General features: G+C 48.3%; 2 protein-coding genes across 3 annotated transcripts; one reads left to right on the top strand and one right to left on the bottom strand.

Annotated features, from left to right (window-relative positions):
* Positions 1–9: 9 nt before the first annotated feature.
* Positions 10–5,792, top strand: LOC101764090. Of its 2 annotated transcripts, none has more exons than XM_004971437.3 (9): positions 10–108; positions 767–858; positions 1,616–1,695; positions 2,493–2,534; positions 2,608–2,735; positions 3,238–3,418; positions 3,518–3,696; positions 4,334–4,573; positions 4,839–5,792. In XM_004971437.3, exons 1-9 carry the CDS (start codon positions 35–37, stop codon positions 5,080–5,082), a joined length of 1,260 nt encoding a protein of 419 aa, XP_004971494.2. In that variant the 5' UTR covers positions 10–34; the 3' UTR covers positions 5,083–5,792. The 2 variants fall into 2 exon arrangements, with proteins under 2 accessions (XP_004971494.2, XP_014660790.1); XM_014805304.2 differs by having other exon boundaries at positions 3,518–3,702.
* Positions 5,793–5,979: 187 nt separating this feature from the next.
* On the bottom strand, positions 5,980–8,357 carry LOC101755554 (3-methyl-2-oxobutanoate hydroxymethyltransferase 1, mitochondrial). Its single transcript, XM_004967404.3, has 5 exons — positions 7,911–8,357; positions 7,290–7,496; positions 7,056–7,202; positions 6,646–6,699; positions 5,980–6,553 (listed from the first exon to the last, which is right to left on the bottom strand). The coding sequence occupies exons 1-5, from the start codon at positions 8,298–8,300 to the stop codon at positions 6,305–6,307; spliced, it is 1,047 nt and encodes a 348-aa protein (XP_004967461.1). The 5' UTR covers positions 8,301–8,357; the 3' UTR covers positions 5,980–6,304.
* Between the last annotated feature and the right edge of the window lie 19,322 nt (positions 8,358–27,679).

Raw genomic sequence — 27,679 nt, 5'->3', positions numbered from 1 at the left:
GATGGGGACTGCGTTCGTGGGGCAGGTGTTCACCATGCTCGACCCCTCTGGGAACGGGCTCATGGCCGTCACCACCCGCTTCGAGCTCCCGCGCTTCCTCACAAACAGGTAACCTAACTCTTTCGAGCTGTTGATTTCCGTTGTGTAACTCTGGCGCCACTCTATGTTGGCGGTTGATTGCATATCCGTAATTCTGATGCTGTTTGCGGTGAGACCAGATATTATGCCGATTGTGAATTGATTAGCCTGTAGCTCTGTATTGCGTGCACGCTGGAAAAAAAATTACATGTCGAGCCTATTTGTACTGCATAAGAAAATTTGAATCCAATTCGACTCTGTGGTGTGAGGTAAATAACTAAATATATGCATCGTGAGAAGTTGTGTTCTGGATGTAATCTATGAATCAACCAGGCAATGTGGGAAACTGGAAATGCTACCATTCTACGCCCCTGCAACATGTTTGAGCACACTGGTCAATGAGGATTCAGTGATGTGTAACAGTAGATGTTTTCCGCGGATTGTTCATACATGCATGAGGAATTGCGCGTTTACAGTTTAAAGTGATTGGTGCCTATACATTAATTCATTTGAACGAACTGTTATGGATCTGTAGACTGAAGAAATGTAAATGTTTTCATGTCATTCGCTACTTGGAGAGGACAAACTCCTCACTGTCGAGTGTTTACATATTATTGTATCATATTTGAGCTAATATTTTAGTCATTCCTGCTAATTTTATTACATTTTTAAATTTATTCTGTTTCAGGACTCCTACATGGTTCAAAAAGATTCTATCACCGTTGAAGAAGAGTGAAAATGGCCCAGTATTTAGGTTTTTTATGGATTTGAATGATGCAGGTACGTGCTGTTAGACATTCTTATGCTTCTCTGTTTTGCTCTGTGCATTATGATCTGGATAGTTATTTAATGTTTGTCCAGAGCATAGAAACAGTACACATGGCTTTTAGGCTCTTAGTTTCCTGTATACAGCCGAACCCTGTTAGCTAGTAGGTTGCAATGGATTAAAATTTGCATCAGGGTTTAGGGCTACCATTTTTTGGGGGAAAAAAACAGAGAGGATATTCTAGCAATCCAGCTTTTAGATGGGAGTGACCAACAATTTCACTTCCCCTTCAAGTTCAACCATGGGAGCTGCTTTGTCAGGACCTAGAAAAGTTTCCTGAAGCCAATTCTTAGCTCTAGATTTCTAGCTTAATAGGCTTCCTGAACCCCCAAACCTTAGTGTAAAGCCCTCCTAACATTTGGCACACTGAAACATGTATGATGGATGCTGCAATAGGCTGTGACTCGATGTGGCAACAGAAGAAATGTCCATGGTTGCTTACTAGGCAGGTCAAAACACTTTCACTTTGGTAATGTAATTTATAGGCTTCTCTTAATAGTGGTGTCAGGTTGGCAATCTTATATCAAGAAATAATGGTTTGTTGCTAAGTAGCATTTACTTGCATCAGTAATACTCATAATAATGTTGTCTAAAAGAACTCATAATTTTTTACCAATGCCTTTTTCATAAAAAGGTTATACAGATTTATCTACAACTTATTTAGTGGGAATATGGAAATAATTTTTAGCTAATTTGGTTTATCATCTCCAGTATCCTACGTTAAGCGGCTAAATGTGCCAAGTGGCATGGTGGGAGCTTGTCGCCTTGATGTAGCCTATGAACACTTCAAGGTTGGTTATAAGTTGTTTTCTAAGAACAAAGTTTTTCCTGTCGTTTTTTTACGATAAGTTAGCTCTGACTTTCTTTTAGTTCTGTTTGTGCTGTGTCAGTGCTAAACTTTTGTGTCCAGGATTTCTTATAGTATGGTAATTTACAATTCATGGTGCTCCTGTATGGTATCAAGTAACCATCACGATCAGAGTTGTGTTTGCCCACATGATGGTGTTTGATTTGATCACAATGACAACAACCACCACCTCAACAACAAAGCTTTTAGTCCTAAACAAGAAGGGCTAGGCTAGAGATGAAACCCAACTAGAGTTACTGTTTATGGGACTGTATATGTGGATACCTCTTGATGTTAGACTGAAGTTGACTCTGGAGTCTGTGCACTAGATTTGCTTTGGCCTTCAATGTACGGCACTGATAGGCTGATAGTCCTCTTAGACAGCAAATGAATAAATGTTCTTTTGCAAAGAACTACAAGGCTGTGTGATTTTGGTTCTTTGAATTGTTAACTAAACTTTTATTGTATAATTTCTTTCGTGCAACTTAGCTACATTTTTATTGCTGCTAACAGATTCAGCTTGTCATGTATTGACTCTTTAAGTTCATAGTTTGAGTTGATTAGGTTGAACTGTATTATTATCTTATCTTTTTTCTTTTTAAAAATATAACCACCAGCTGCATACATCTAGATCAGATCCTTTTTATTTATTTTGTCATATTCGTCTATGTAATGTAATTATGTGTGATCTACACTCAGCATGTTCTGCTGGTAACATTAAAGACAATTGTTGATGTGCAGGAAAAGCCTCACATGTTCCAGTTTGTTCCAAATGAAAAGCAGGTTCGTGCTAATATTTCTTAGATCTACCTATAACTTAAGCATGTCATTGGAGATCATATCATTTCCCTTTTAGGTAAAAGCTGCCAATAAGCTGCTGAAATCACTTCCACAAAGGGGCAGAAGGAAAAGACTTGGTGGTGTCCCTGTTTTTAGTGCTCAAAACCTAAACATTGCAGTGGCAACAAATGATGGAATTAGATGGTATGAACCTTTCTGATGCTTCCTTGATTATTAGTATAAACACTCTATATATGTTTTTAATTGGCATATCAAAGATGTATAGTTATCTTTTTTCTGTGTGTTTCCAGATTTATGTTTTTTATTTTTTCTGTATTTTTATTCAATTTTACTTAAATTTCCTTGTTGCTCGATGTCTTGGTCTCCATCAAATGTGAAGATGATTCTAACATGCTCTTATCTGGTCCACTGATATGTCCATAGTTTTTACTGTACTATTTATGGTGTGTATAGTAGATTATTGCTGAAATTTCCTTGTTGCACAATGTCTTGGTCTCTATCAAATGTGAAGATGATTCTAACATGCTCTCATCTGGTCCACTGATATGTCCATAATTTTTACTGTACTATTTATGGTGTGTATAGTAGATTATTCTATTCATTACCAGGAGAAAACCGGATGTATATTTTGATGCCTTAAATGTGTCAATGCAAACCTAATATGAACTTTTATGCTCAATGTCAGGTACACACCGTATTTTTTTGATAAAAACTTGTTGGACAATATTCTTGAAGCTTCAATGGATCAACATTTCCATTCAATAATGCAAAATCGCCATAAGCAACGTAGAAGAGATATCGTTGATGATAGTTTAACATCAGAAATAATTGAAGAAAGTGCTGATAGCTTGCTTGAACCCCCAGAGGTATTATAATCATTTTATGCACATAAGATGTCTTTTTTTTTTGGGATAGATGTCTTGAATCTAGTTTATGGGCTCATATTATGAGTTATTTTGATTTAGGTGCAAGAATTGATGAATGAGATTGGCCCAGCTGGAATACCATTAAATGTTGTAACAAAAGCTGCAGAAATTCAGCTTCTTGATGTTGTTGATAAAGTTCTTCTAGGAAATAAATGGTTGAGAAAAGCTGCCGGCATACAACCACGGTTCCCTTATGTTGTTGATTCATTTGAAGAAAGGTGCAGGTGCAATGCCATGCTGTAGTCTTATCTCTTGTTTCAAATTTTCACAGAACTGTTTCTTCAGTAGTATAGGGAGAATAAACTTATAGAACTGGGTTAGATGGTTTATGAAATACTTTATTTTCTTAATTTCTTCACTCTGAATTGTGCGTACCCAGTTACCCCTAAAATTATCTTGCATATGGGAAATAAGTTTCTTGTCATAAGAAAAACATTCTCCTGTCAGTATCATCTATTGCTCATTTTCTTTTCCCTTGTATTCTGCGGTTAATTTTTCTCATGGAGGAGTAGGTGATCAACATAGCTACTGAGCATGGGAATCACCTTGTATAGCACAACAGATAAATTGTCAGAAATATCAAGCCTTGTAGGTTCAGTTGATGACCTGTAAAGTATATATATGTCAATAGCTCAGTTACAATTTTAGCCTTGATTGGTGGAACAATGGTTAATCTTCATCTTTTAGAGGTCACGAGTTGGAGCTTGTGACATACTGAAACAACCAATTCAACCATTATCATTGTTGTACCTATAATATACACACTAAGCTGGCTATTTGATTGTTACCTGTTTATGTTACCTTTGGCTCTCCATTGTGAACCATACATGTTTAAATTCTGCTTACTTTTTTCAGGACTGCTGTTTCGATTGCCAACATAGCTACTACCAGCAGCTTTACTGCTTCAAATGATAGCTGCTGCCAAAATGACCAGCAATCTCAATCTTCAGATCCAAGTATTGAGAACAGCTACAGAAGTCACAGTAACCAAGATCATAATCAATTTCACTTTCCATTTAGCAATCTGCTTCCAAATATATGGCCAGGGCATGACAGAAAGTTTAAAGAACAAGAAAGCGACAGCAAATTTAGCAGGTTTGTTTAGTTAGTGCTGCTAGCAGCTTCTCGGTTCTTTGTTTTCTCATGCACAAATGCATGCGCTATGTAGCCTATGCGTTTTGAATATTTCATAATCTTTGTAGAGTTTCCTATCAAATTGCACCTGGTAATATGCCAAATGTCTCAACAATTTGGAACCAAAATATCATTTAACATCATAATCCATTAGCTGCTTTGTTTATCTGGATGTGTACAATGATTGCTTTTCAGCATATTGAAGTCATCTTTTTTTGCTGACCAGATATGATGCTGACATGAAAACTGATTTACAATCAAACCCTCTTCTCCCCAAGATCACCATGGTTGGCATCTCAATGAGTGAAGGTGGACAGATGAGCAAGGCCAACTTAAAGAAGACAATGGAAGATTTGACAAAAGAATTAGAGCAAACGAGTGAAAAAAATACCTTCGGCGACGAGAAAGACCCACTTTTTGTTGCCAACGTTGGTGACTATTCAAGGATAACAAAGATTAGCTCTACATGAGGCTTATTGATGTACAGTAGGAGTGTTCTGTACATAATGAAATTCTAACCAATCTGGGTTTATGTTGATACTGATCTCAGATGGCCCTACTGATATAGTGATGTAAATTGGAGCCTGCCAGCATATCATGTTCAGGGTCTATATAGTTCATGTTGATACTGATCTTAGAGGCCAGGACCCTACTGATATAGTGATGTAAATTGGAGGAAGCCAGCAGATCATGCGCTCATTCCATTGTCGGCAGCTATCATGCTCAGAGTCTGTAGTTCATGTTGATACTGATCTTTAGAGGCCAGGGCCCTACAGATATAGTGATGCGAATTGGACGAAGCCAGCAGATCATGCGCTCATTCCATGGTCTACAGTTCTGAATTCAGGAGGCAATCCAATGTCAGTATGCACGTTCCATTGCCAGCACTACTGACTCCAGGAGGCAATCCAATATCAGCACACAGATTCCATTGTTCAAAGTTCTGACTTCAGGAGGCAATCCAACTTCATTATGGCCTCCACTGAATGGTACAAGATAAATGTGCCAGGGAGTAGCATGGATATTACTATGCTATTTAGAATTTTGGAGATGATGATTTGTCGAAGGATGTTTTTGTGAATATAAAAGTAAAATATATTCTCATGTATGTGGTATGTACAAACATGCAACAAGGCGTTGAAATAACAATAACATGTTAGGGTGTATTCCTTTGTGGATAGCTAGTTTGAATTTCTGGGGTGCAAACATTTTTGTGCTTCAAATTCTCTATATCAAGTATCAACTTTACAGTTTGGTAAGGATATAAGTTGTCCCAGCGCAAGCTATCGGGCCTCAATTGTTGTAAAATGTACCAAACACTGCACTTTATTGTTTTGTTCGTTTCCAGCAAATCGACACATGACAGATAATATTCAAAGCTAAGTGTCTTGAACCGCAGAAGATAATCCCAGTATCATGTGTTAGTTTAAATGATTGCTCCATAGCTTCTACTGCAATTCCTAACCTGAAAACATTCAGGTTTGTCCAGGTGAAATAGCTTATGCTTATTCAAATGCAGAGGATACCCGTTGTCCTTCTACGACATCGAATGGGTTCCCGGCTTCAGTTAACACCTGCAATTTGGCAAGGTTGCAAACTAATACTGGGCATAACTATTCTAGGCAAGCTATCAGGCTGCCCTTACATTCTCTCCAGTCTAGATCTTGTTGCCGAAAACAACCGGCAAATCAACTATTTTTCTTTTGGTCCTCCATCTGTCCCACTGTTTTCAGCAGCAGCCGCTGCAGCATCTGCCGCGTCACTCAAACCCATCTTCTGTAGGGCATTTGCAAAGCCATCAACATCCGTGGGAGTTATTGGATATGGTGTGTGGCTTGGACCAGGGAATGTCCGAGTTTCCACTTCTTTCTTATACTCTGATAACGCCCTGTTGATGACATTGCCCACATTACCAAATTGTTTGCAGAATTTTGGTGTGACCTGTAGTGGAGCAGAAGTACACACTGAGCTTAATAAAATCATACTGAGTAATAGAGAAACGTTGCTTAGGGACAACTACAAATAGCACTTGCCTTGGCATGATGTGGGTGCTGCATCATCCCCAGCAAGTCATGGTAGACCAACACCTGCACCAAAAATCAGGGATTTGTGAACAAAACAGCTACGCATCTGCAGATATTGTAACCACATGTGTTGGTATATGGTAAACAAAGGCATTTGATACATGTGTGCAAAATGTATCAGAACAATAGGGAATAAAGTGACCAAGTGACTATACCTGGTTAGTTCAATTGTAGATTCAGATCAAGGATACCATGGTTATTTTACAAAAGGACAAGCATGCCATGTGTGCACTTTTTGAGGAAATTCATGTATGCACTAATAAAATTATCAAATAACTAGAACAATAACTCATAGCATATACATCCTTGAATATGAACAGAATCGACATATATCATTAAAGCGAATAGAACAAACGAACCTGCCCACTACAGAATGGTCCAGCCCCTATGCCAATGGTTGGGATTTGCAATGCTGATGTTGCAGCAGCAGCCACTGGAGCAGGCACACACTCCAATACAACGGAAAAGCAACCAGCCTCCTGCAAAGCCAGTGCTGTCTCCACAACCTACACAAGCAGAACGACATGGATTGAAACCTATCAATCAGTCAGCAGACCTTATAGTGGAGACACGGGGAATGAGAAGTAGCAAACCTTTACAGCACTGTCAACTGTCTTCCCTTGAGGCCTAAATCCACCGAGCACACTAATAGCTTGCGGTGTGAGGCCAACATGCCCCATGACAGCAATCCCAGCCTCCACAATAGCCTTAGCGGCACTGATCCTCGATGGTGCACCCCCTTCGAGCTTGATTGCATCCATTCCACCTTCTTTTAGCAGCCTTACAGCTGAATCAACAGCCTAAAAGAAAATAAAATGAAAACACTATCAATATTCCTGATGCATGTGCATCTGTGCATCCACATCAATAGCATTTGACATTCTGATCGAATTTTGTTTTCTTTTAAAGAGTTTTGAGTGGCACATTTAAAAGATGTTGTCCAAACAGAAAGCCCCCATCGACCTTCTGAAAGGAACCGATCAAATGGACAGAGAAGCACACAGCTACAATTATACTGCAAAGCAAGATTTTTTCCTACCCGAATTCAACAAGCATTGCATATCCCCCATAATAAAATGGAACGCATGGTTACGGTACAAGCAAGGGCTGCAATAGGCCAAGTGCTGCATTTCTATCCCCATCGCAGATCGAAATATCTAATCCAACTTGGAGGAGAAGAATGAGGGGGACGCGTGCGACGTGGGGGCGCGTACCTGCGCGGCCGAGGACTCGTAGCACCCAAAGGGGAGGTCCCCGACGAGCAGCGGCCGCGGCGCGCCCCGGGCGACGGCGCGGCAGTGCTCGAGCATGAGGTCGAGCGTGATGGGGAGCGTGGTGTCGTGGCCGTGGACGACCATGGCGGCGGAGTCCCCCACGAGGCAGACGTCCATGCCCGCGGAGTCGACGTGGACCGCCGAGGGGTAGTCGTAGGCGGTGACGACGGTGATGGGCTCCCCGCGGCGGTGCTTCCCGCGGAGGGTGGTCACCGTCACTCGCCGCGCCGCCGAGGACTCCTGCGGGCGCGGGCCCCCGTAGACGGTCGACTCCGGCACGTTGCTCAGCAGCCGCCGCGCCAGCTGCCGGAAGATGAGGGACCGCCGCATCGTCTCTTGGTGGGAAGCGGCGGCGCGGGCGCGGGCGCGGGCGCGGGAGAGATGGTGGCTGGGGGGGAGGCGATGGGTACAAGGCTCTTGGCTTTAAAGTCCATTAAACTTAAATTAAACTATTAATTCAACATTTTAACATTTTAGATTCAATATTTTTTAAAAAACTTAGATCGACATAAAAAAATACTGAATTTAACATTGTCTAAAATATGAATCTAGTGTGCTAAAAAGATGTTGAAATATGGATCTAGTGTGCTAAAATATGGATCGACACTAAATCTATTCATTAGAGAGATGTTGAAATAGGTTATTGAAAATCCACATTCAAGATTTTTAATAACCTATTTCAACATTTCTAATGAATAGATTCAACAATTTTCTAAATCTAAATCAATATTTTGGAAATCATCGATCACCGTGTCGTCGTCGTCCTCGAGGTTGTATACGACGGGCAGTGCCTCGAGCGTCCAACGTTGTTGCGTCTAGGTGGGATGTAAGCGTCTTCAGGGGTGCCGTACATGCGGTCATAGTTGGCACGGTGACGCATCTCCTCTTAGCGTCAGCGATCCTCCCATTCCGCGTCACGGTTTAGCTTATCGTCGAGTCTAGGAGCGCCGTAGTCGTAGTCGTACTCAACACGGCGGTGGAGCTCTGCCTCTTCCCACTCATGGTGGCGGTTGTTGAGGTCGGCGCGTAGGTCGTGGCGGTCGTGTAACTCCTCGCGGAGGTCACGTTACCGACCTTGTTTGCCGTGGTTCTCGCCATCGCCTCTCCTGCCACCACAGCGGTTGTCGTGGTTGTTGGGTTGATGGGCGTCGTTGGCGGGTGGGTTGGCAGGCTGCTCCACCTCCTTTTCACGAACAGGCTCCAGCCGACCTCCCGCGCGGGTACCGTGGTCGCCTCGGTGGTGACCGGATCTGCTATGAGCGGATCGGCTTTGAGAGTGCCAGGTGGATGTGGACCGGGAGTATGCTGATCAGCTGTAGGCCCGCTCTTTGATTTGGGCATTGGCGACGCGGATACGCGCCCGGATCCGCCGGAGTGGCTCCGAGTCTAGAAGGTTTTCTAGGTCGGCGTAGTCAGCCCCCCAGGTTAGCCTAAGGTGTAGTGAAGATATTGTGGCCGACTGTCTCGAGGTTGGCTTGTAGATTGCGGGCGCGCATAGGGTGCCTGCATCTGCCCCGGGCACCATCCTGATCAGCGTTGTCACCGTGCAGTGGGTTGGCGTTGGCAGCGGGCGGTGGTCGGCGTTGGTCGCCTGCTACCTCGGCTCTCACGTTGGCAGTAGGTTGTTAGCGTTGCTGGGTGTCGACTTGCTCCTATTGGCGCCGTATTGCACAGTCCCGGTTCTTGGCGTTACGACCTCCTTCCTAAGAAAAGGTTTCGCCATCCCTGGGTGGATTGTCATCGGAGATCACGAAGGCTTCACGATCTGGCATGGTGGAGTTGCTCTCGCCGTCGCTTCCATAAGGGTTCAGAGTCAGGACGATGCGGAAGTTCTGGAACTCACCATAGTCCGGAAACTGAGCGGGTACAGGTGGTTTTTCATATTGGATCTGAAAAAGCTGCGCGAATTTTGCGGAAAACACGGTAGTCGAGTTCCTCGGACCAAAGGGGGCGCGGGAAGGACCCTGTGCCGATATTGTTGGGCGTAGTGCCACCTCGGAGAGATCGATGCACTCAGCAATTGTGTTGCTGATGCGATCTGGCCCCGTGATTAGGTTGGAGGGCGTGGGTGGACGGGTCGCAGCAAGGATGTGTGGGACCCTCTCTGAGAGAGAGATTGACGACCTGCTGGGCAAGCGGCGTGATGGTCCTCGAGTGTAGGTCTTGTTCTGGTGGCGCAGATCCGATGGACGCCGAACTGGCGAAAGAAGCGGCAGAATCGGAATTTGCCGACATGGTCCCGAAGCGAAACTGGATCGAGCTGGCGAGGATGTCCTTCATACTCTTAGGGAAGATGACGCTGGGGCGAGATGCCATCGAGTTTGTTGGGAGGATCTCACAATTACCCCTACCTGGCACGCCAACTGTCGAATTTAGTTGCCCGGCAGTCCACAAGGGGTTTACCCAAGTGGTAGATTTGTAAGCAGGGAGGATTGCGAGACCAAGAACTCGAAGGTAATCACGAGAGCACGAAGGTCTAGATAGGTTCGGGCATCCGGAGAGTAATACTCTACGTCCTGTGTTTTGCTGGATTGTATTGCTGGTGTGAGAATTGAGATGCCCTCGGGAGGCGTTCTTGGCCACCTTATATAGGCTGATGACCTAGGGTTACAAGTTGGTTTGAATCTAATCTAGTCGGTTGTTACATGGAAAGCAATATGAGTCGGATTACAACAAGTATCCCGCAATATCCGGGTTGATTAGAATCGTCCGACCTCCGTGCTCCAAGTATCTTCACATCCTTAGCCTGCACGTTCTGGTCGGGCGGTCGGTGGGGACCCGCCGGTATCTTCGTCGGTGGGGACCCATGGGTACCCATATCCCTCACTAATTTTCTGGATAGCTTCTAGTTCTTCGGCGTCAAGGGCACGAGCAACGGCGGTGATGCGCACATGAGGAGCGACTTCGTGGGCGTCGATGGTGGCGAAGGAGCCATGCGACGGTGCGCGCAGGAGGATCGGTGTTGGAGGAACTGCGACATGCGGGCATCGGCAGAGTAGCAGTGGCACGGGGGTGTCGGCAGCACGAGCAGCGGCACGGGGGCGTCGGCAACACGAGCAGCAGCAACGATGCACGTAAGAAGAGCTGCGGCGCAGGCATCCGCGGCGATGCGCGCAGGAGGAGCGTCCCATGGTGTTGGCGACGATGCGCAAAGGATAAGCGGCGGTGGTGGAGCAGCGGGCGTGCGGGTGTCGGCGGAATCAAAGGAACAGTGGCGTGTGGGCGTCGGCGGCGACGGCGGAGCACCGGCATGTGGAGTGGTGGCGCGTTGCAAAAGGAGAAGGAGAGCCACACAGTGGAGGAACAGCAGCACGGAGAGCGGCGGGGTAGTGGAGGAATGGTGGCGGCGGCGCTCAAGAGCCAGCAGCAGTGTGGGCAGTGTGGGAAGAAAGAAAGGATCGGACGGTCCGCACGAATCTCCAACGTCAGAAATCATGTAAGATGATTTTTTGGTGGCAACGGGTCTTTCTTTGGAGGCATTTCTGGTTAACAAATGATGGATCCATATTGTCTCTGTTCTAATCAACAAGAACCAACAAACGGGCTGTCCACACTCGAACAACAAGCTTTTTGTTCGGGTGGAATTTATTTTCCTCGAGTATAATCCTTAATATATATATATATATATATACATATATACATATATATATATATGTGAAATAAAAACTCGGTTAAAAAAAGTACGAGTTGGAGTCGCCATGTATAGGGAAGGGACCTCATGGTTGGCGTGCGATGTGATACACGGTATTTCTTCTTATCCATGCTACTCGCCACGTGTACCAAAGGAAATCGGACTACCAGATCGATTACAACTAGCTAGCTGCTTTATGTAATAATCTGCAGCCCAAGTCGATCATTCTTTGCTTCAATTCCGTTAACCCTGTTGCTGTTCATCAAGCAATCACACTCAAAGTCTCTCATCTCTACCGGCGGAACCCTGAATCCGCTGCACGCAGATTATTACAAAGCCAAAAAAAAAATTAATGATCGAGATGAACCATCTTCCGGAGGTATGACGTGTAGATTGACTGATTTTTCTTAAACATGTCCTCCCCTTGGTGACAGGGACGTTGTTTGCCATGTATTCTCACGCTTGTCCATGGTGGACGCGGCTCGAGCGTCTGCGTCGTGCTCCACCTTGATGCGCGCTTGGAAGAGGTATCCCCATTTGACTTTCAACGTGGAGACGCTCCGTCTCCATCGCTTCTACTACTGCTCATCAGACAACGACGACGACGACGACGACATAGATCACCGTCACCGCCGCGACGACATGCACAAGCAGCGAGAGAAGGTGCGGCCGCGAGCGAGTTGGTCCGCATCGTCGAGGCGACCATCACGCGGCACCGCAGCGACACGGCCTTGGAGTCGCTCGCCATCGAGTTCGGGCACCTGCAGGAGCGGCACGCCCTCTGCCTCGACCGCTGGGTGCGCTTCGCCCTCTCGTCGACCACCACTCGGCGCCTCAAGCTCGACCTCTTCCCTCCCCGTGAGCCGGGGCGCCACATCAGCAGCCACGACAGGCTCTGGATCGACTTCCCCTGCTCGGCCCTGCTGTCCGCCGCCGGCGCACCGGCGCTGGAGCACCTGTATCTGAGGTTGGCATCCGTGCGGCTCGGCGGCGCGGCGCCGGCGCTGACCAACCTGAGGAGCCTCGTTCTCAGCTTGGTGCGCATCACGGGCGAGGACCTGGCGCGCCTCCTGTCCTGCTGCCACAAGCTGCAGAGCCTTGAGCTGGCGCACTGCGATGAGGTGGCATCCCTGCGGCCCATCAGCCGGTCGCCGGCGCTGACAAACCTGACGGCCCTCGTCCTCAGATGGGTGGCCATCACAGGCGAGGACCTAGAGGGATTCCTCTCCTCCTGCCACAAGCTGCAGAGCCTCCAGCTAGACCATTGCAACGAGATGGCGGGCGTGAACCTGCCAGCTAGCCTGAAGCAGCTCAGGTGTGGAGTGGTGCCGCTCGATGGGGACGATGTCGGGCGCCACGGGCGTCGCGTCGCTACAGTTTGTCGGCCCGGCTCACCTGGCAATGAGCCTTGCGGGGCAAGGGCGGCAGCCCCGTATGTAACAGCTGCGAGCTTAGATCTCTCGTCTTCTGTAGCTGAAGGCCCAGTCTTTGAGCCGGCACACTTGGCGCACGTCATGCCAAGGCTAAGCTACCTTCTAGCATGCATCCTGGAGAAGGCGCGCTTGCTTGAGCTCCTGTCGCTTCATCCGGCATGGACAGGGCACCTCGACAGCAGCCAGCTCGCAGAGCTCTGCGTACAGATCCCGCGGTGGCCTGTCCAGGTACGGCTTGCGCGAGAGGCCATCGTCAAGCATATCGCACTGTCCAGATACGGCTTGCGCTAGCTGCAGTGAGTTAGGACGCAGCATGCATGCCGTCCAGCACGTACAGTACAGGGAGCTGCATGCAGGACTGCACTGGCACTGTACAGCTTTGCCCACCCGATTCCCTGCCTCTCTGCCTGCGAAAAAGGTTTGGTTGACGAGAAATGGCGTCCTAGCTCGATCGTATCCTTGACCACCCAGTACAGTAACGTGGCTCGAGTCACGCCATGCCCACTGCAACAACATTACCAGCTAGCCAAGCCAACGACCCCTTGAATACGTACCAGTGGATGGAGGCGTTGCGTTCAGGCAGGGGCAAAACCTGCATGCTCTTAGGGCATGTTTGGTTCATTTGCCTGAGCAAAGATGCTGCCTGTGAATATGTTCGATTTTGCCTGCCCAGGCAACTGGAAGAGTGGATTGTTTGGTTCACACTTGCTGCCTAGGAAAAAACGTTAGCAATTCGGATAATCGGATTCCAGACTAAAAGCAAGAGGATACACAGTACGTAGCGTAGCCGCCAGGCCAGGTCCTGCCTGGAGATAACATGGTTGGATTGGACGGAGGCCGGAGGCACAGGCAGCTCTACCGTACCGCGATGCCCGTTTACCCAAACGCGAGCTGAGCCAGCCATGGAAGACTAGGCCACACAGCCCACGCTTAGAGATTCCTTTCGCGCCGTCCATTTTACCCTGCCATATCGGCCGCTTTCCAATCGCAACACATTCAGATCGGGAAAATGAAGACTAGGCCAGCTCCAGACTACTGGAAACACAGTTTCACAGGAACACATTCAAGATTTGTTTACTTTTGGATGATCAAGTTGACCAACCAGCACGGAAGAGTTTATGAAGAGGTGATCAACCATAGCTGGACGAGAGGGCTGTGGAGAATGAGCACCGCAACTGAAATGGCAGAATTTGTTCAACTCTGGGAACTAGTCACATCTGAGCAAGATGTGATAAACTGGCTGCGCGAAATTGGCCTTGCAACCCCATTTGTGTTTTGTGCAATGACCAACAGGAAACAGCTGAACACATATGCTTACACTGTCCCTTTGCGATGCAAGTTTGGAATCTGATCAGAACCTGGTCTAACAACATGATACGGACACCTGCCCCTGATTGTAGCATTGAGGAATGGTGGAGAACTTCCCTCAGGAACTTGCCTGTAGAACGAGAGAATGCAAACTCTGGATTGAGTTAAATACATGTACAAGAGGCTCTCGGCCAGACACATACTCAGTCAATCGAATCAGGATCTGAAGCTATTCTAAAGGAGCACGTTACAACAGTCATGTACACGTTCAACATTGCCAAAGCAACAGAGACGATTAATAGCTGCTATTTTGATGCACACGGCATGGAATCTTTGGAAAGAACGGAATCGGAGGATTTTCGAAGGTGTGCAGACTACACCGCTGCAAGTCAAGAACTTCATTACAGAGGAGATGGAGATGCGGCGTCAGGCTTGTGGAAGCCCGAATGTACTTTAATTTCTTATGTGTTTTAAGTCCTTTTCGAGTTTGGAGTTTTTCAATTTTTTTATGTAATCAGACCATTGTAATTTCGGACTTTCTATCCGACATGGCAGTGCTCCTGCCTTACATTTTTTTAAAAAAGTTAACCAAAAACCAGAGAGAATAACTCAGTTCACCTTCGTAAAACTATCTCAGTTACATTTTTTTCTACCACCATTGCCTATGCTTGCAAGTTACATGCCAGCAAGCCGGAATCTGTGTCTCACGCTCTCATCCTCATCTTCAGATTATGTCCGCTAATGATGCCGTGTCACATGCTCCTTGGTCGACGGGTGCTGTGTTTGAGTTACACGTCCAGTCAACACACTTCAAATTTGATCATCACTATCTTGCGAAATATTTCATTTCAACTGAACTTTAAAGGTTGTTCCATACTGATACAATAACAGTGTACTACCTTCAAAGTATTTTAGTTGTCAAAAAAGTATTGTATTAGTGACCGTGACGTTGTTCACAACAGCTTTGATATGGTAAGCAGGATGAATCAAAGGTGCATAGAAAAAGTCAAGAAAAGGTTTACGCAAATCATACGGGACGGCACCCCAACTTCTAGAGGCTACATTCAGTTTCAACCACACCCTGAACTTGGTGGTTGTCAAACATGCATTGTATAAGCTATGCATTTATGCTGGTGGTAAACAAAAGTAACAAAACAAAAGGAAGATAACAACTTTATTTGATGATGGATGTTTCCAGACAAATTCCATATTGCACCGCTTCCGAAACATGTACCACAGAGCATAACACATTACGCTAAGCAAGTTAAACTGCTGCTACTGCACTCAAGACGCCATTGGTGCTCATCTCCTGCGGCTTCCTGCCTACAGCCAACTTCTCCGCGTTGTCGGCGGCGGCCGCCGCAGCAGCCGCAGCCCCGTCGAAGCCCATCTTGTGCAGCACATTCGCGAAGGCGTCGGCGTCCGCGGAAGACATCTTGTACGGCGTGTGGACAGCGTCCGGGAAAGACCGGGCCTCCACTTCCTCCCTGTACTCATAGATTTCCATTTGGCACTAACACTACGGGCCGGCCCGAGCACAACACGAAGAAGCACGGCCCGAAAACGGCCCGGCCCGTGAACCATCGTGCCAGTGCCAGGCCCGGCACGGCGTTAGTGCCGTGTCTGGGCCGCCAATTCGGCCCGTAGTGCCGGCACGGGCACGGCACGCTTAATGGGCCGGCCCGCTTAAGGCACGGCCAAACGGCTATCAGCCGTCGGATCGGCCGCCCCCGCTCCATCCGACCGTTGGATCCGGCGCGTATATAAGCCGGCGCCGACGGCGCGCGACGCGGCGACGGTAACCCTAGCTCCCATTTGCGCCGCTCCTCTCTCTCTCTTCGCTCGCTCAGTCGCTCTCCTCTCTCTCCGACTCTCCGGCTCTCTCGCTCTCTGCCTCCCTCCCCGGATCCCCTCCCTTCTACCCTTCTCCTCCCCCTCCGGTGGCCTCCGGCCTCCGCCGGCACTTGCACACGGCACGGCCATGTATACTCCTATCACCTATGGCTATTCTTGATCTCGCATTCTCGCTTCGCGTCGTCCTTCTCGTCATCTCCGTGTCGGCCTCGCCAGGTCTCGGCCCCGCGTCGATCTCGCCGGATCCGCATTAGAACTCGCCGGATCCGTAGTCGGTCTCGCTGGATCTGTGCTTCGTCAACGTCGCCGGCGACTCCGGTGCTCCGGCTATCAAGGTAGGAAACCCTAACCCTAACCCTAACCCTTGCTCAATCGACCCCTTATCCCTAACCGGCTAAATGCTAATCCTAACTCTTCTTTTTGTGTAGCCGTTGAGGAACCGGGGCGCGGGCGTCTGACGATGGCCGGATCCGACGACGACGAGACGGTTCAGGGTGGGTCAAACCAAGAGAGACGGCTTTGCGGGTTGGCCGGAGATGATGACGAGGATGACATGCGCGAGGATGCCGCCGAGCTCTTCGGCCGTGTGGCTCAACCTCCCATCATCCTTGAGCCATGCGATGACCAAGCAGTGGACGGGGACGGGGAAGAGAACAACGGTAAGCGCTCACGCCCCTCTACCTCGGCCGTGTGGCTTGATTTCAAGAAGATATTCAAAATGGTGAACGGTAAGAAGGTAAGGTATGGAGCTAAATGCATCCATTGCTCTAAAGAGTACTCTGGGCGCTCTAGTGGTGGCACTGGTCACCTCACCCGCCATAGGGATAGATGCCCTAGAAGGCGTGAGAAAACTCACATGTCTCAGTCACAAATCTCTTTTAATCCTGATGGTAGTATTCGTAATTGGGAGTACTGTCCTATAGTTGCCCGTACTCAACTTGTTAGACTGCTTGCTAGGCTTGATGTTCCTGTCTCTTTGGGTGAATCTTATGCATTTGAAGATTACATTAGAACTGCTCATAATCCTAAATTTGTTTTAGTATCTAGGCAAACCACCACTAGAGACCTTCTAAAATACTTCAATGATTGCAAGGCTAAGCTTGTTGAGATTGTGAAATCTGCTGGTGTTAATTGTGTGTGTCTAACCTCTGATATTTGGTCTGGTAATGCCAAAGAGGACTATCTCAGTGTTGTTGCTCACTACATAAACTCTGATTGGCAACTAGAGAAGAGAGTGCTTGGTCTTAGGCTGATTGATTGTTCACACAATGGTCAAAATATTGCTGATCGTGTTGCATCTGTGCTTGATGACTATTGTTTGACTGAAAAAGTTTTTGCTGTTACTTTGGACAATGCATCATCTAATGTTTCAGCCATGCAAAAGCTTAGACCTGTTCTTTCTAAATATCTTGGTATTGAAGTTGTGGATGATGATAGGGATGACAATGCACATTCAATTAATTCTTTGTTCTTGCATCAGCGTTGTGCATGCCATATTATCAATCTGATTGTTAAGGAGGCTCTAACTGCTCTTAAGCCATTGATTGAGAAGTTTAGAATTGCAATATCTTTCTTAAACTCATCTAATCAGAGAATTGCTGCATATAAAAGTTATTGCATTGCCACTGGTGTTAGGCCTAGAAAGTTTCAGCTAGACATGGAAGTTAGGTGGAATTCTACATATCTAATGCTTAAGCATTTGTTTCCTCATAAGGTCCCATTCACAACTTTCATAGTTGCTCAATATCCTAGGGTTGAAGGTGATCAGTTGCTTTTATCTGATGATAATTGGGCTATGGCAGAAAAAGTGCTAAGATTTCTTGAACTTTTTTATGATGCTACAGTTACATTGTCTGGTGTGTACTATCCTACATCTCCACTTATGATTCATTATCTTGTTAAGATTGCTATGCACTTAAAGAATTATGCTAATGATACTCACATCAGACATGTGGTTCAACCTATGATAGACAAGTATAACAAATACTGGAGGGACATACCTTTGCTTTATTCTTTTGCATTCATCCTGGACCCTAGAGCTAAAATGAAAGGTTTCAATAGAGTGCTCAGGAGGTTGGGTACCCTTACCAGTACAAATTACAGTGCTTACCAGGTTAGCACTAGAGCTCGACTTACTGATGTCTACAACAAGTATGAGGAGAAATATGGAGGTGTTAGGTTGAGGAGGACTGTACCTCCTAACCTATCTGGTAAGAAAAGGTCTGCTTGGGATGAAATTTATGATGATGATGATGTTGGTTCTGCTGGTGGCATGCATTCTCTAGTTGCTACTCTAAGCATGGCTAGAGATACATCTGCAACTGCCCTTTTGCATGCTGCCAGTTCTTCAGGTGGTAATGTTTCTGAACTTGTTTCTTACTTGGACTGTGACACAGTGAATCATTTAGATGATGATTTTAACATCTTGAACTGGTGGCATCAACACAAACTCACATATCCAGTGTTGTCAACCATGGCTAAGGATATATTAACAGTTCCTATTTCAACCATATCTTCAGAATCCACTTTTAGTATGACTGGCAGGATCATCGAGGAGCGGCGGAGGAAGCTAAAGCCTGAGATGGTGGAGATGCTCACCTGCATCAAAGACTGGGAGGCTGCAGAAGCAAGGCTGCAACACATGGTGGAGGACAAGGAACTTGAAGAAGCTTTTGAAGAACTTTATCTTGATTAGTTATCATTTATGTAATGGGACTGTAATATTAAGTACTGGACTTATGGACTGTGATGAACTTTATAATTGGAGCTGGGTTGTACTCTTTTTTCCTGTCTAGGGTTTCTCACAAGGGTGAGTTTTACCTAGATAGGTTTTTAATGAGGCAGCCATTGCACTAAAGCTCCCAATAAAATATTATTTTGTTATCTCTATGACTGTGTGACTGTTGTGACTTGTGACTTTGTACCAAATTTGTGAATACAACAAGATATGTTCTCCACTACTTGTCAATCTTAATAGTTTTGGTTTGTGCTTGTAATTATGTGTATTGAGGACTTGTGGTAGGCACACTTAGTGCCAGGGCCGGCACGGGCACTGCAGTGCCGCTGTGCCCTGTGGCCCGGCACGGCACGCTTAATGGGTGTTAGTGCCGTGCCTGTGCCGACAGTTAGGCACGGCGGCACTACACGGCACGGCACGGTTAAGGACTCGTGCCAGATAGTGCCGTGCCATATAGTACCGTGCCAGATAGTGCCCGTGCCAGTGCCGTGCCGTGCGGCCCGGATGGCCAAGTTTACCTGTACTCGGTGAGCGCCTTGCCGATGACGGCGCCGACGTTGCCAAACTGCTTGCAGAACTTTGGTGCAAGCTGGTCCGAGGCTGCACGGCTTCTTCACGCAGCCTGGCGTCGTCGATGGCTGCGACGGATCTTCTGCCCCGGGCTCTAGCTGCGGTGCGCGGACGCGGTGCTCCGGCGGCGTACGCACACCTCCGCGTTCGCCCGCTGCGCGCTCGTCCAGGTCAACACCCGCAGCAACGACGACAGCGGTGCAGGTTGTTCCTGCCGGTGAGCCGGTGCCTTGCTCACCGGTTCGCGAACGGGCGCTGCCCCTCCTGGTGGGGCCGCTGGAGGAGCGCTCCGGGCCTGGCGCCGCAACGAAGGAGCTGTCCTCGGGAACGGAGGCCGAGACCAAAGGCTGCTGCGCCACGCCGCCCGTGAACGCGCCGCTGCGCATGCCTGCATCCGCTCCGCAAGTCAACCTGCCCCATGGGGAAGGGCCAGGCGCTGCTGCTCCCCGTGGGCCAGGCGCCGCTCGCAGCACGTTCGAGGACGACGCAACACTGTTCCTGCGTCATGAGGCCAACGGCTTCTGCGAGAGTCACATGCACGACCCAATGCTCCTGGAATCCCGGCTGACGCATGCGCGAGATCAATTTCGCGCGCCACAACACCCGCGCAGACGCCCACGCCTTCACGCGCGCCTGAGCTACGTTCTGATGGTGAGCTCCAACAAGACCGAGGTCATGTTTTTTCCCTCCAAAATTCCAACTTTAGGACTATACAAAAAGAAGATTTCCCATCACATTAAATTTGCGGTATATGTATGGAATACTAAATGTAGACGAAATCAAAAACTAATTGTACAATTTTGTTGTACTTTGCGAGACGAATCTTTTAGGCCTAATTAGTCAATGTTTGGACAATAATTCACAAATACAAACGAAATGCTACAGTTGCATATTTATGGTAAAATTCCAACTTTGTCACTCCCTAATTGGAACTAAACAAGGCCCAAGTGATCCCCTCAGTCAGGCTGGATCCCCTCAGTCAGGCTGGAATTTGACGAAGCACCCGTGGAAGAACTCGCTCAGCCTTCGCACTCCTCCTAGACGCCCGTCTCCCAGCGGAGTTTGCCCAGGGGCGCAGTAACCGGCTCCGGGCGCGGGGCCGGGTCAGTGGCGCGCCAAGAACGCGAGGAAACGAACGAGCACGCCCAGGCTGGGTCACCGGCGCGCCACGAACGCGGACCCACGAACGAGCATGCTCCGACGCCGCAGCCCTCTACTGGTTCCTGTTCGGCTGAAGCCAGGGCGAAGACGGCAGAGTTTCCGTCTAGTATCCGCTCGGCGTTGCAGGCGCCTCTGCTCGGTGCAACGCCGCGCATCGGACCTTCGGCGTCCGCACGCGCGAACACCATCTCCGCCCCAAGACGCAGCGGCCGCCTCGCGAACCAGGCGCTGAACGCGCTGGTCCGGCCGTCCAAGAAAGGCGAGATCCTGGCAATGTGCAAGCTAGGCATCATCACGCCGGAAGAAGAGCTGCAACATCAATCGGCGAAAGAGTTTGACAGATTCCTTGCGTCGGCCATGCAGCCTCAGCACTTCGCCGCCCTGCGCGACATCTTCCCGGCGGCGAGGCTGCTCTCCGACGACGACCTTAGAGCGGTGACTCAGCAGGCTGCCTCGGCTAACGCTGCTTGATGCTATTGCCTTCCGACAACCCTCAGTTGCACCACCATCAACATGAATCAGTGTAATCTAAATATCCTTGTGTGGAACGTACGTGGCCTGGGGATGAGGAGTCGTAGAGATCATCTCCGATCCGTAGTGGTCGATGCCAACGCCTCGATCGTGTATTCAGGAGACCAAGTTGTCCGCGATCTCGCCATTTCTTGTCAGTGAAATGCTCGGAGCACGGTTCGCGAGCTTTGCTTATTTGCCTTCAGTGGGGGCTAGTGGCGGGATCCTTGTGGCGTGTCGAGGGCCTGAGGTGTGCTGCACCGTCATGAACTCCGGGCGCTATTTGGTGACGGTGGCTATTACCGTCGAAGCTAACAGCGAGCAGTGGGTTCTAACCACGGCCTACGGACCACAGCCTGACATTGACAAGGTTGAGTTCCTCAACGAACTGCGCTCCATTCATAATACCTTAACTGGCCCATGGATTGTCGTCGGCGATTTTAACCTCCTCCTCCATGCCTCCGACAAAAATAACGTGAATATCAATAGGAGGAACTTGGGCCGGTTCAGGCGCTTCGTTGACGACTTGCAGCTCAAAGACATCTTCTTACACGGTCGCCGCTACACATGGAGCAACGAGAGAAACACTCCGACGATGGAAAGGCTGGACAGGGTCCTTGTCACGGTTGATTGGGAGCTTAACTACACGTTCTGCTATCTCCAGGCGCTATCTTCAGACTTTTCAGACCACTGCCCTTTACTCCTCTCAACCAATGCTTCCTTCCACACTAAACGGCGCTTCCACTTTGAAAACTGGTGGATCAAAATCCCGGGGTACCTAGATGCCGTGCAGGCCGGCTGGGTGTGCAATGAGGATTTTGCCGACCCTCTTTGCAGGATTGACGCTAAACTTAAGAACATGGCAAAGCACCTCCAAAGTTGGAGCCAGCGTACTGTGGGACAAATCAAGTCGCAGCTCCTGATTGCAAGAACAATCGTGTCATGGCTTGACAAGGCACAAGAGGCACGGCAACTCACGCAGGATGAAATTCACCTACGGAAAGAGCTCAAACTGAAGGTTCTCTGTCTTTCCTCCTTGGAAAGAACAATGGCGCGCTTACACTCGCGCATCTTATTCCTAAAGGATGGGGATGCCAACACGAAGCTATCCCACTTGCAGTCTAGCAACAGAACGAAGAAGAAGTTCATAGCCCATTTACACACAGATGACGGCGTTGCAGTGACACAGCAGGAAAAGGAGGAGGTGCTGTTCCAGCACTTCACCAAAATCCTGGGCACACCGCATCACCGCTCTGAGGCTATCAACTTTGCCGCTCTGGGAATTCAGCAGGCCGACCTCACGCACCTAGAACCATCGTTCTCTGAAGATGAGGTCTGGCGCACGATCAAGTCCTTGCCGAACGACAAATCGCCTGGACCTGACGGGTTCACGGCAGAGTTTTATAGGACTGCTTGGCCGGTGATCAAGCTCGACATCGTGGCTGGGTTCAATGCATTCTACAGAAATGCATGTGCTTATCTGTACCGGCTTAATGGGTCACTTATCACTTTGATCCCAAAAGGACCAGATCCTAAGCGCCCGGGGGGTTATCGCCCCATTAGCTTGATGCACAGCTTCGGTAAGCTGGTGGCGAAACTTTTGGCTAACAGATTAGCACCGGAGCTCGATAAGCTGATCGAGGTGAACCAGAGCGCTTTCATAAAAGGGAGATCGATTCATGACAACTTTAAGTACGTTGAGCAGGCTGCCAAGTTACTACACAGAAAGAAAAAACCTTCGTTGCTATTGAAGCTCGACATCTCCAAAGCTTTTGATACTGTGGATTAGGTTTTCATGTTGCTGGTCCTGGAAGCCATGGGGTTTAGCAGACGATGGCGGGACTGGATTGCCTCACTTACCTCATCTGCGTCCACAAGAATACTCCTGAATGGGGAACCTGGGAGGACAATTCGCAATGCAAGAGGGGTGAGGCAGGGCGACCCTTTGTCTCCAATGCTCTTCATTTTGATCATGGATGTGCTGCACCGTCTCATTGCCAAGGCAGCCCAGCAAGGCATTCTGTCACCACCTGCAAGCCCCGCCATATACCACCAGTGTTCAATGTATGCTGATGATGTGATGTTGTTCCTTGCACCAAAAGTGAGAGATGTGGTGGCTATCAGGGACCTACTGATCTTCTTTGCCAACGCTTCAGGCTTGCACACAAACTTGCATAAGAGTCTCATTGCTCCGATTGCTTGCTCTCAACTGCAGATTGAAAGGATCACTAACATCCTGCCGGCTCGGCTATCAGAATTCCCAATTCAGTACCTTGGTTTGCCATTGTCGACAGGGCGGCTGCGAAAGGTGCATTTTCAGCCTCTCGTGGACAAGATTTCACACAGCATGCCGGCCTGGAGAGCGCCTCTTATGAACAAGGCAGGGAGGCTCACCACTGTTAAGACTATTATGACTTCAATTCCGATACACACCATCATCTCCCTGAAGCTGCCAGAATAAGTAATTCATGAAATAGACAAGCGGCGGTGGGGTTTCCTATGGGCGGGGAAACAAACTTGTCATGGAGGACATTGCATGGTGGCCTGGACAGGGACCTGCAGGTCGACGAGGTTTGGTGGTTTGGGGATCCAAGACCTCAAGCTGGCTTCCTATGCACTACGCCTGCGCTGCTCTGGCTGCAACGAACCGACGCCAATAGGCCATGGAAATACCTGCAGGTGCAGTTTGCAGATGATCCCCTCCTTCGCTAGATGTTTCCCGCGTCGATCAATGTGCGTTTAGGGGATGGTAACCTCGCGCTGTTTTGGAAGGATAGACGGAATGGGGATGTTTCCCCATGCGACATTGCAGCTGATCTCTGCAGGTTGGTAAGGCCAAGGATTGCCAAGACACGAACGGTTGCTGAAGCACTTCTGGACAGACGCTAGGTCTCTGATATTGTCGGACAGCCAACAGTAGAAGCCTTGCTTCAGTATCTTCAATTATGGCATTCTGTCGATTCAATCGCCCTTCAGCCGGGGGTCGAAGACACCGTGTCTTGGAAATGGGAATCAACAGGCACTTACTCGGCCAAATCAGCATACAGGTTCTTATTCCTCGGAGCTACGATTTTCCCTGCAACCGATGCAATTTGGAAGACGTGGGCACCATTGAAGATCAAGTTCTTCATGTAGTTAGCTGTCAAAAATCGATTATGGACTGCAGGAAGGAGGCACAAGTGACGACTGCAAGATAATCCAAATTGTGCACTTTGTGACCAAGGAGTGGAAACTAAAGACCACCTTTTTATGAACTGCTGCTTCACCAAGGAGGTCTGGTATGCAATCAGTAGGCTGTTGAACATTCAGACTCCCATTCCGACTGGATCTTTGGTTGATTGGTGGATGCAGTTACGTTCGGGTTTCAACAAGCACAAACGAAAGGGCCTTAATTCCTCCTTCATGTTGATCTCTTGGAGCATTTGGCAGGAGAGAAACGACAGAGTCTTTGGACGATCGGCACCACAGTCCGCTGCTCAGATCGCCACGGCCATCACCCGACAAGCACAACTCTGGATTGAAGCCGGTGCTATACTGATGGCAGTTCTAGGATGGCCGGCTGCAGCCGACGGAGCGCGACCACCTTAGCTCCATGCTAGAACCCCTGCCCTTCCTTAGTTGTGTTTGGTTTGTGCAATGTAGCATCCAATATGTAAAACATCCGTGTGCGTACGCTCGGAAAGGCTCGCGTTGTAAGAACTTTTCATTTCTCTTCTTAATGAAAAGATACGCAGCTCAGCTGCGTGTTCTCGAAAAAAAAGTAAAATGACATGGAAGCTTCAGATATCACCGCAACACATCAAGGTCCCCCCACATCCTGGGGCGTCGCTTTCTGTTGACAGCAGCCCAAACAACATTCACCTGCAGCTCACACGAGCCTAGCCTGAGAGTACATTGTTCAACATCGTGCCCAACATCATGCCGTAGAACAAGCTCAGAGCATTCAGCTTTGCGAGAAACCTTGAGCACCAGGCCTTCATCCAGAGGGACAGCTAGCTACGATAGGACGAGTCAATGTAACAGATCCACCAGCTCCAAGCTTCGTCTGCGTGCCCGCCGCTTTACTGTCGTACAGAGTGATTTTGTTTTCGTTTTCAGTAGTCCAAGCAGTCACTTTGCCATTGAAATGCTCATGGTGTAGCGTTGGGGTTGTTTGTTCGATCGAGTCGTAGCAGAAACTGCATGCGAGGGCTGAAATCAACGCTGCCTGCTCTCGGACTTGGTCTTGCGGTTCGCTAAATTTTTGGGAGCTAAAACTGCGTCAGGATCGAATCGTAAAGCTCCTTACGCTGCTTCGAAATCGAACGGGATAAGGAGGGGATCGTCGTGAAGTGTACATTGTTGACGCGTTGGTTGGTTCTTGGTTGGGATCGGAGATCGTATTCGTATTGATCTCGTCTCTGGGCCTAAGGTGGCAAGGCAGGTGAATTTGTAGATTGGCCCATTATTTCAACGTTTTTCCAAGAACAACATTCGTCAACTTTTAGAAGCAAAAGGCCAACGAGATTGAAGGAAACTTAACTGTATTTCGTGTTCATCATCTCGACATCGCCGTCGTCCTTGTCGGCAGGAGACGGCTGCTGTGACGCCTCGACGCGGCATATATATATTCCGAGTAGCCATCACTACGTACGACGGAGCAGCAGCGGCGGCGGCGGCAACCACGCACTAGCTAGGGACTGCACGGCGGCGATCTTGCCGTACATGGCGTAGAGCAGCGGAACGCCGACGAGGGAGAAGAGAACACGGCGATGGACGACCAGGCCTTGGTGGCCACGGCGAGGATGGTGTGGTTTATATTCATTGACAGATATAGCAGTACTAACTGCAATATCAGTGCAACGATTAAAGTTGCCAAGAAAATTTAACTATATTTTCGTAAGCACGACGCAGTACAGATACCAAAGACAGGTGTGACAAAGTATCGAAAGTAAACCAAACTGACACGATACATGTACGAGAGAAAAAAAAACCCAAGATCTTAAACTTTCGTGCACAGAACTGCAAGCATATAAAACCTTCACAAGCGCTTCTCGTTCAGAAGTCAGAATGGAAAACAAAACTGCAGGTCTAGAAGGTGTGATTACGGTAAGTCTTGAAGAAGAACTACACATGAGAGATATGTAGATCCATGTTTCATTTGACAACTGCCATTACATTACAGTAGTAACTAAATTTGCAGGCAAACTTATTGAGTTGTTGGCATTTTGCAGTTTTGGTAACAACACATCTAGCTCATATCCTATCACCACAACAGATCAACATCCCCGATGTGCTCCAACATCTTGGGGCGTCGACATCTTTCGATAGCAGTCCAAATAACCTTCACCTGCAGCTCATATGGGCCCAATGTGAGAGTGCATTGTTCCACATCATGCTCAAACCATAGTGTAATCTCATAACATTTAGCTTCGTATGACACATCAAGCACCAGACCTTCATCCAGTGGGACAGCAACTATGCGGCGAGTTAATGCAACAGATCCACCTGCTCCAAGTTCTATCCGAGTGCCTGCAACTTTTTTTTTTTTGAAAAGGGGACCGGCAAAGACTGCCGGACTTGTATTAATTAATAGAGAAGGTAGAGTGCCTGCAACTTTACTGTCATACAGAATCATTCTGCTCTTGCTTTCAGTAGTACAAGCAGTTACTTTGCCAGTGAAACTTGATGCCCCATTCAAAACGTCGACTTCAACGGAAGCTTCCACGCCAAATGAAACAGGCGAATACACCATCACCACTGTACCCAAACAACTTTCAAGCGACACAGTCACGGGTTGACATCTATGACGGCTTGTGTTGTGTTCTAGCAAACATTTGCTGAGATTTTGGTCCACTAAACCGACCCTCTTAATCTTCAAATGGAACTCAAAAAACATACTATCTGGCCATCCTGAATCCACCACTCCTTCTCGCGCATATGCCTTGGCGTCAGGCGCTTCAGAAATTTCTGCTGTGGCGCCGGGAGCTTCAGCGCGCCCTGCTCTGGGGCCGGGAGCTTCAGCGCATCCTGCTCTGGTGTCAGGGGCTTCAGCGCATCCTGCTCTGGTGTTGGCGGCTGTGGCACCACCTTCTTCCCAGCAGCCACCACCTCCACAGTGCACATCTCATCTACTATGTTGCTAGTACCACTACTGCAGTCGTCCACGACCCCCGTTGTTTCCACTATGGCGGCTTCTTGTATGAAACCTCCCCACGCTTGGGTATCGCCAGGTGCAGTGCAGCTTCTCCTCCCCAGCAGCCGTACCTGTATCTCCTCTCCGATCGAATCGAGGGCCCGATCGAGCCGATGGATGGAACAATCGATCGATCACCCACCCCGCCGCCGCCGCCGCCGCGGGGAAAAGACAAGGGTTTTCGTGGCCTGATCGACCGCGTTCCCCATCTCGATCCCAATACCCCCAGGATACTCGTGACGGGTACGGCAATGTGGTTGATGGGCCGGGCCAGATATACTTATTTGACTAACTGGATTTGAATATTGTTGGCCCGTTTGAACAGCAAAG

This window comes from Setaria italica, chromosome V (genome assembly GCF_000263155.2).
Source record: "Setaria italica strain Yugu1 chromosome V, Setaria_italica_v2.0, whole genome shotgun sequence".
Classification (NCBI taxonomy): domain Eukaryota; kingdom Viridiplantae; phylum Streptophyta; class Magnoliopsida; order Poales; family Poaceae; genus Setaria; species Setaria italica.
This window is presented reverse-complemented; position numbering and strand designations above follow the sequence as displayed.

Excerpts from the sequence above, each read along its gene's own strand:
- LOC101764090 (XM_014805304.2), top strand. The coding sequence starts at position 35 with ATGCTCGACCCCTCTGGGAACGGGCTCATGGCCGTCACCACCCGCTTC. Across the intron at positions 859-1,615 it reads TATGGATTTGAATGATGCAG|TATCCTACGTTAAGCGGCTA; the intron begins GTACGTGCTGTT and ends TATCATCTCCAG. Across the intron at positions 3,703-4,333 it reads TCATTTGAAGAAAGGTGCAG|GACTGCTGTTTCGATTGCCA; the intron begins GTGCAATGCCAT and ends TACTTTTTTCAG.
- LOC101755554 (XM_004967404.3), bottom strand. The coding sequence starts at position 8,300 with ATGCGGCGGTCCCTCATCTTCCGGCAGCTGGCGCGGCGGCTGCTGAGC. Across the intron at positions 7,203-7,289 it reads CAGTTGACAGTGCTGTAAAG|GTTGTGGAGACAGCACTGGC; the intron begins GTTTGCTACTTC and ends CTGCTTGTGTAG. Across the intron at positions 6,554-6,645 it reads AGCACCCACATCATGCCAAG|GTCACACCAAAATTCTGCAA; the intron begins GCAAGTGCTATT and ends GCTCCACTACAG.